General features: G+C 35.6%; 1 protein-coding gene across 2 annotated transcripts; it reads left to right on the plus strand.

The window, feature by feature from the left end:
• The first annotated feature begins 3725 nt into the window (after window positions 1-3725).
• Window positions 3726-8339, plus strand: LOC132252828 (uncharacterized). 2 transcript variants are annotated; one of them, XM_059734161.1, is made up of 7 exons: window positions 3726-4136; window positions 4638-5190; window positions 5283-5552; window positions 5663-6583; window positions 6673-6803; window positions 6887-6962; window positions 7054-8339. In XM_059734161.1, exons 2-7 carry the CDS (start codon window positions 4641-4643, stop codon window positions 8271-8273), a joined length of 3168 nt encoding a protein of 1055 aa, XP_059590144.1. In that variant the 5' UTR covers window positions 3726-4136; window positions 4638-4640; the 3' UTR covers window positions 8274-8339. The 2 variants fall into 2 exon arrangements, with proteins under 2 accessions (XP_059590144.1, XP_059590143.1); XM_059734160.1 differs by lacking the exon at window positions 3726-4136 and having other exon boundaries at window positions 4371-5190.
• Window positions 8340-8734: the final 395 nt, after the last annotated feature.

The raw sequence follows: 8734 nt of genomic DNA on the forward strand, positions 1-8734 counted from the left end.
ATGTTGGGATGGATGTAGGCTAGGGGGATCTGAGTGAAGTGGAGAAATTCTTTGAATAGCAATGGGAGGGGGAACCGGAGCCTAGCATTAAATTGCTCCTTAGTAAAGTAGATAGCATTGTCCGCGGATTCCTCAGTTGATACGGCCTCTCCGTCCACAAGCTGAACGGACACGCCATTCAGAATGCAGAAGCATTTGCAAAACTCCCGCACGTTCAGCTTGTCCACGGATTTTTCCGTAGAAACCTCTTCGAATGCATCTTTGCTGCTCTGTCCGGCCGCGCTAGACGAAGCAGCGTCCTTGTTCGTAGACATTTTTTAGAGTGGGGCTGAAACTGAACCTGCACAGCAGAATGCCAACAATAAAAAACAAGGACCCGACCCCATAACCCTAACGGCAAAAACGCTTAGAAAACCTAACATCACCAGCATCCCCATCCCAACCCTTGGCTCTACCACAAACAAGAATCGGTAGCCCACAAAAGGCGTAGGGGGGCAACAGAAACCCTAACTCACCCAAAACACGATCAAAACCCCCAAAACAGCCCTAAAAACCAAGATCGACCCTCAATCGCAAATAGCTTGCCCAACAAGCAAACACAACGAGAAGGTAGGAATAGAGAACGTACCGAGTGTAAACTGGCAAAATGGAGATGAAGTCCGCGGTGCAATCACCGTCACTAATTGAGTATTGCTAGCAGAAATTAGTTCTCACTCACAGACGAAGATACACAGAAGGTTGAAGAAAAAGCACTACCAGTAGAAAATACAGAAGAAAAAATGCAAGTGTGAGGGACTCAGTCTGCTATTTAAAATGAGAGACAGCCCCTCGGTATTCTAACCGCTCAGTCGCGCCATTATTGAAAAGACACGCTGCTTGAGAAATCCCAGAGACGGCGGCTCATCATAAATGTTCTTGTTCCTCTTTGCCTCCGCGCACCACATGGCCCAATGAGCACAAAAAGTAACCTCAGTTTCAAAAAACAATCATTTTTAACCCGCCCATTCTGCCTAGGCAAAATCGGTAAGTTAAAAGGGGGGCATTGTAGGGACCCCTCCCCTCCCCCTGATGACACGTGGCGCGCCTTGCTGTCCGGAGCAACTCCATCCGGACTCCCTAAAGAGGGACACATGGTGCGCTCCCCTATCCGGACTTCCTCAGGAAGAGACACATGGCACTCGCAAGCATCACGTCCGGACGATAGCATATCCTATCTGGATATGATGTCCGGATCGTTGACTAAAGTAAGTAAGTCTTACTACGTCATTCCGACAGCCTGCCACAGCCCACATTCTGCCACCTGCAGAGCGAAAGGACAGGAATGATGGCAAGTCACCTCCCACGATTTCTGATAGTCGCGGCGCCTCCCACAATCTCTAACAGCCGCCCGTAGAGTGATGATGGCCCTGCCACCACCTAGAGGCATCATGATGAGCCAAAAAGTCTCCCTACCATTAAAGAGGGAAGCAGAGCTCCTAATACTATATATATATATATGGACCTTCACACAAGGAGGAAGGTAAGCTTGCTATACCTAGTAAAATGTCAACTGCTTAATCTCTCTAATCATGGCTAACAAAACCATCAGAGGGTGTGTTCGGACACCCTGTCCGGACATCTTTTGCAGGGACAACTGAACCAGAACTCTATCTTGGTTGAAAACGTGCGTCCATTTGGCAGCTACGTGGATCATCGGGACGCAAGGCCTCAACAATACTTGTTTTTTTAACTTAATACTAAATGTAATATGCTTTCAAATTTTAAATTATTTGTTTTCAACTTTTTTCTTTTTATTTTTTTTACTTAAAGCTTTTTTTTTTTAAATATTTTGATTGAATAAAAAATGTCAAAATATTTGATTTTTTAATGAATGCTAAAAATAAATTTTTAAAACAATCAAAACACAACTTTCACCCTATTAATACTTAATATTTAATATAAAAAAATGAATAACTTAATATTTAATATTATTAAGTTTTATTTAGAGTTAAATTAAATTAAATTCTATTTAGATTTAAATATAAAAACAAATTACACCTTAATATATAAAATATTTGTTTTTCTTAATTTTAAGATATTTATTATTTCTTTCTTTCTTTCTTTGTATAACTCAAATCAAACTCTTGTATAAACTTTTGAAAAGAAATAATAAAACTCGACTATTGAATTTCACTTCCCTTACCTCTTTTAATATTTATACATATTAAATATCACGGTGAAATTCCTTTATTTATTTATTTATTTTTAAATGTTATAATTATTCAGAAGGCCTTTTGATTGATGTTTCCCATTTAGTTTTCTCCTACATGACTTAGATGGCATTTGAAATATTGTTAAACCCAAGGGTGGATAAATTAAGTTAGATCTCATAGATATATCTTTGTGAGTTCAATTCAAAATTAGTAATAAAAAAGTTTAAAATTGAAATTTGATGCAATTTGAATGTTTTACATAATACCCTTTATTATTTTAAAGTCATGAATAGAATGTACCTTACTTGGGATTTTCTAATTGCATAGTGTCAAATCCTTACCTAGAAAGTTATATATGTCAATTAGAAAAAATTGAAATGTCAAAAATATAGTTAGACAAATATTAAATAGGAAACATTATTTATGATTAATTTGCACCCAATCATGTAGATATCATTTTTTTTTTTTACCTGAAATGACCCTTACATCTTTAAAACGTGTTTATGGGGTTAAAGAGACTCATATTTATACAATGTCAAAACTTCTCTTATCCGATGTAGGATATTACAAACACCATCATGCAAATACAATGTCCTCATTGTGTCCCATGAAATTGTGAGGGTCAAATATATAGACACTCCGCCAAACAAACTCTCACATCGGGATTGGGGATTGAGTCTTGATACCATTTACAATAATCTACACTCAATCGTATAGATATTGTCTGTTTTTTATTCAAATAAGTCATTGCAGTTTTAAAACATGTTTATAGGGTTAAGAAGAATTCATACTTATATAGCACAAATTTTCCTATCTGATGTGAAATATCACGTCATTGAGGTGTAATAATATAACTCTTAAATTTGAAAATTAATTACCCAAATGATGACTTTTAAAATAGGTCTCATATCTTAGAATTCGTCTATAAGACATGACATTCAATATCATAAAAGATTTAATTTATCCTTATAAATACTAATTGATTTTCAAATGAAATTGTCAAAATCCAATGCGACATGAAATTTGAAAACCACCAAGATTATAGACTTATAAATTAAGATATATTCGTTACATCCTCTAAATTGATAATTATAAAAATCATATTATTTCAATGAATTTCTACCACTTTTAATGATAAATATTATTTTCTCATAGGTGTTTATTTGCCACAATTAATGTTGTTACCATGCCACAATCGACACAATACAATAAAAGGATGGAGAACATGTCCTCCAAGCATGGATTGAAAAATCGGAAAATGTCGCCGATATTTCGGAGAAATATCGGTTATCGGGCGGCATCGAAACGATAATCGGCACCGATTATCGATTGACGGAAAAATCGGCCAAAAATCGGCAAAATCGCCGATATATCGACGAAATATCGGTGGAGGACCGAAAAATCGGCGAAACATCGGCGAGTGGAGCCACGCGCGGCGAAGACGACAGAGGACAGCAAAAAATCGGCGATTAATCGGTAAAATCGGCGATTTTTTGCCGATAAAATCGCGATAAATAGGCGATTTTTTGAAAAAATCGGCGATTTTTTTGAAGATTCCCTGCTTTTGATCTGACGGCCAATTTTGAATTTTTGAGGATCTGATGGCCCAGATTTCACCCGTGTATGTAAAGGCCTCCAACGGTCAGATTTGTGATCCAATGGTGGAAAATCAATCTTGACTTTATCCAAGGGCTATGGAGTGTTTCCAACGGTTATATGAAGATCTAATGGTGAAATTTGAACCAAATTTTGATCCAACGGTTAAAATTAATTTATAACGGCTAGTTTGACCATCCAACGGCTAGTTTGACCAAAAAAATTCCTATAAATACCCACATTCCATTTCATTTCATACATCAAAATTCTTATATGATCTAGCAAAAATTTTTTATTTTGAAAATTTGGTGGTGAAGGGGATTAACTCCAAGTCAAAGGCTAATTAAGGTATGTCTTACCTTTTATAAAATTTATTTTATTATGCATAATTAAATTTTATTTGTTATATATAGTTTAATTGATATTTTCTAATTCATATGGAAATGTAATTGTAATGTTTATCTATTTCATATATGCATAATTCAATTTTAATTTTTATTAGTAATGATTCTTATCAATTTCATGAATATGCAAATTTAATTTATTTTAATTTAATTTAATTCTTATCAAAATTTTATTGTAATGTTTATCTATTTCATATATGCATAATTCATTTTTAATTTTAATTTTTATTAGTAGTGATTCTTATCAATTTCATGAATATGCAAATTTAATTTATTTTAATTCTTATCAAAATTTTATTGTAATGTTTATCTATTTCATATATGCATAATTCAATTTTAATTTCAATTTTTATTAGTTCTTATCAATTTCATGCATATTAAATTTCTTACATGTTTTATCTTTAATAATTTTAAATTTGATATTAGTTTCATAATTCAATTTTAGAAAATGGCTAGTGAAAGCGGTACCATGGGTCGAGATCCTTGTTGGAAATATTGTACACCTATGGAAGGGAACAAAAATGGAACAATATGCAATTACTGTGGGTTGGCAATAAAGAGTGGTGGGATTACTCGTTTTAAATTTCACCTATCACATACAGACCCTAATTCAAATACAAAAAAGTGTCCTAACGTGCCTCCAGAAGTGAAACAAGAAATAAGACGACTTATAGAGCAAAGAAATAAGGCAAAAGCGAAGAAAGCTGTTGATATAGAAGAGATTCGAGCAGAACTGCGAGACACAATGGGAAGAAGACATAGGCATTTAATTGATGAGGACGATGAGGAGAACCTTGGTGGTGATGGTGGTGGTGATGATGGTGGTGGTGGTGGTGGTGGTGATGATGATGATGATGGAGATGATGATGTGTATATGTATCCGGCTGACATGCACCCTGATGAGCGACATGCTTATAGAGAGGCAGTTCGAGCATCAAAAGCTGCTGAATGGAATCGACAACAACAAGAACATTTTATAAAAGGCAAAAGAAAAACAGGTATAATATTAATTTGAATTATTACTGTTTCTTATCAACTTTATCAATAATATTAAATTAACATATATGTTTAATTTTAATAATTATAATAGGCGAGTCTTCACATCCAACCAATCCAACAACAAGGCAAATGCGAAAATCGCAAAGTGTTCGATATTCAGATGCATCACTGCCTGATGCACCCTCATTGTACAAATCTTCAGCAGCAAGACAGAAAACTGTAAAAAATCTTTTCAAAGGTGGTGCCATCAAGGAAACCATGGGACGTTTGATCAGTAAGTTCTTCATATATGAGAGTGTTCCGCCAAGTAAAGCAGACTCTCACCACTTCAAGAACATGATTGTTGGTGCACAACAAGCAGGTAATTACTATAATTTTAAAAGTTGTATTTATTTGAACAATATCATTACTATTTATATAGTATGATTGACACAAATGTTCTTATATGTTTTAATTATATATGGATGGTAGGTATGGGTATAGAACCGCCGTCTCCTTATGAAATCAAACACAAGTATTTGGATATGGAGTACAAAGACATGGAAGCTTATGTCAATATTCAAAGAGAAAAGTGGAAGACTTATGGATGCACGATTATGTCTGACGGATGGACTGGGCCCACGAAATTAAGCATAATTAATTTCATGGTATATTCAAAAGGTAGCACAATCTTCCTCAAATCCGTTGATGCATCAAATAATATAAAGGACAACAAATACATATATGGTTTGTTGAAGGATGTGATCAAGGAAGTTGGCAAACAAAATGTGGTCCAAATAGTTACAGATAATGGGTCGGCATTCGTGAAGGCGGGGAAGTTGTTAATGAAGAAATACAATCTTTATTGGACTCCGTGTGCAGCACATTGCATCGACTTAATGTTCGAAGACATCGGTAAAAGGACGAGTGTTGCAGATCTGATTACAAAGGCTCGAAAGATAACCAACTTCATTTATAACCATAGTTGGTTGCTTGCACAGATGCGGAAGGTGTGTGGTGGAGACATAGTTCGTCCTGGAGCAACAAGATTTGCAACCAATTATATAGCCCTTGACAGTCTTTTGAAAAAGAAAGCAAACTTGAAGAAAGTGTTTATCAGTGATGAATGGGCACAACACAACTTAAGTCGCACATTAATCGGCAAAGAGGTTGAATCACTTATGTTTGACCATGCGTACTGGGAAAGAGTGGGAAAGTTAGTGTCAATATATGAGGCGCTATACACAGTTCTTCGCATTGTCGATTCAGAAGTTGTTCCTACAATGCCATTTGTGTACGAATTGATTCGAGTTATGAAAGAGAACCTCATTCGACTTAATGCTAAAGAATGGGTGTTAGAAATAATTGCAGATCGTTGGGATAGAACTCTTAAACATCCTCTTCATGCAGCAGGTAAGTATTATTCATCTTTGAAATTTATTGGTATTTAATATGTTTCTTTCATAAAATTCTAATTTTACATTTCTACTTTACTATTGTAGCATTCTTTCTTAATCCAAGATTTCAATATAAACGTGGAGTTGGTACTGATCCTGATCTACTTCAAGCTGTTCATGAAGTCTTTGCGAAATTAGATCCTACATCAGAAGGTCTTAGTCAATTTGGAAATGAGGTAAATTATTAGAGTTATAATATAAATTAAATAATTGAATTTCATTTACTCAACTTTTTCACTTTCAATTATTTAATATGTAGATTATACTATTCCGAGATGCAAAAAGAGGATTCGGTGATCGAGCAGCGATTGCTTCGAGGTCAGAAATGGTTCCCGGTGAGTATTATTTGTGAAATAATAATTCATTTCATTAGCATATTATTGTAACTTTCCAATATAAGTATTGATATCATTTATTTGGTTGTAGCTGAATGGTGGTTCATGTATGGACATCACGCTCCTACATTAAGAAGGTTGGCCATCAAGGTTTTATCGCAAACTGCATCATCTTCAGCTTGTGAGAGAAATTGGAGCACGTTTGCCTTAATTCATACAAAACAAAGAAATCGGCTTGCTTACCCGATGCTCCAACAATTAGTTTTCTGTTATTATAACATGAAACTAAAGATACGTGACATGGAAGCAGAACAAGACAAAGTTGCAGAGAAAGATTACCTCGATTTACTTGACATTGCAACTGAGGTTGGTGAAGAAGAAGATAACCAATTGTTTCAATGGGTTAGACCTCTTCATCTAGATGATGAAGATGGAAATCCCGACCCACGAATTGCCGCACATGTCCGAGAAGCAGGTGTTGATGTTGATCGAGTGTTATCCGAAGAAGTTCATACTGATAGTTTCAGCCAAGACACGAGAGATTCATTTCAACAAGGAATTTCTCAGCCGGCAGTCACTTCTCGACCTTCTTTTGACTCCACGAGTGTTGAACATAGTAGTAGACCTAGTGCTACTGGTACTTCTGCTTCCGGTTATGATGGTTCAAGAGGAGAGGGGACCAATGATGGTAGCGACCCTGGAAATGATGAAGGGGATGTTAGACAACAACAACAAAGTGGACAACCATTGGCATTTACTTGTGAAGATGATTTCACACATTGTACTCAAGATGAAGACCACGGCTCTAGAAGAGCCGGTCCAGGTGTTGGAGCCATTGGAAAGCCATATAGAGGAAGACAACGAAGGATGATGCCATACAACGAGGACTCATTGTCGGCCAGTTTTGAGTCGATGAGTGTAGAGACTCAATTCAGTGATTCATCAAACGAAGCCAACATTTATGCCCCTTATGCAATGAGTTATGGTCAGCCTCCTCAAAATCTTTCAAGTTCCACTGATGAAGAGTATGAAAGGTATAACTATCCTTCTTCCACACAAATGCCATACTACCTTCCACATCAGCTGCAACAACAAGGATTTCAAACGAGCACATGGGAAAACCCTGGATTTCCTATCCATGGACAAGTTGTTGGTAGGACTCAAGAAATTTATGCATGGCATGTTCGTACATACAATCAATACTATCGAAACTCCATGTCCTGGTATGAATATTGTCTTCAACAAGATGGGCTCCCTTCATCTAACAATAACAATATGATGGAACCACATCGATCTTCATTTTGGTATTAAGGACCATTGCAATGTCATATGTATTATGTTTATGTGTAAATTGTTTTCATTTAATGAAATCAAATATTTCTTAACTCAATTCTAACTTTCTAAGTGTACAATTCCAAATTTCATATTTTTTATTCTTCAAATCCAAGTATCGTAAACTATTTACCGATATTTTTTTCTTTGACCATATTTATGTCAATTACACTTATAAAATAACTTTAACATGCATATTCTTGCTTATTTTATCATTCTTTGGCTTTTTTTAAGCATTCCCATCAATTTTGGATAATTTTTGTCTCACCGATATTTGATGAAAAATATCCACCGATATTTCTCCGATATTTCCGATATATCCGTAAAATCCAAGTACCGATATATCCGTGTTTACCGATATTTCAATCCTTGCCTCCAAGGGGTTTTGGGTCTGGCTATGAAGTATGGGCATTTTATGATGATAAATGCTAAAAATCTTA

Source organism: Vitis vinifera, chromosome 17 (genome assembly GCF_030704535.1).
Source record: "Vitis vinifera cultivar Pinot Noir 40024 chromosome 17, ASM3070453v1".
Taxonomy (NCBI): Eukaryota; Viridiplantae; Streptophyta; class Magnoliopsida; order Vitales; family Vitaceae; genus Vitis; species Vitis vinifera.

What these genes read in the sequence shown, in the direction of transcription:
- LOC132252828 (XM_059734161.1), top strand. Translation starts at nt 4,641, where the DNA reads ATGGCTAGTGAAAGCGGTACCATGGGTCGAGATCCTTGTTGGAAATAT. An exon ending in AAAAGGCAAAAGAAAAACAG is followed by an intron (nt 5,191 to 5,282) that starts GTATAATATTAA and finishes TAATTATAATAG; the next exon opens with GCGAGTCTTCACATCCAACC. An exon ending in GAGGTCAGAAATGGTTCCCG is followed by an intron (nt 6,963 to 7,053) that starts GTGAGTATTATT and finishes ATTTGGTTGTAG; the next exon opens with CTGAATGGTGGTTCATGTAT.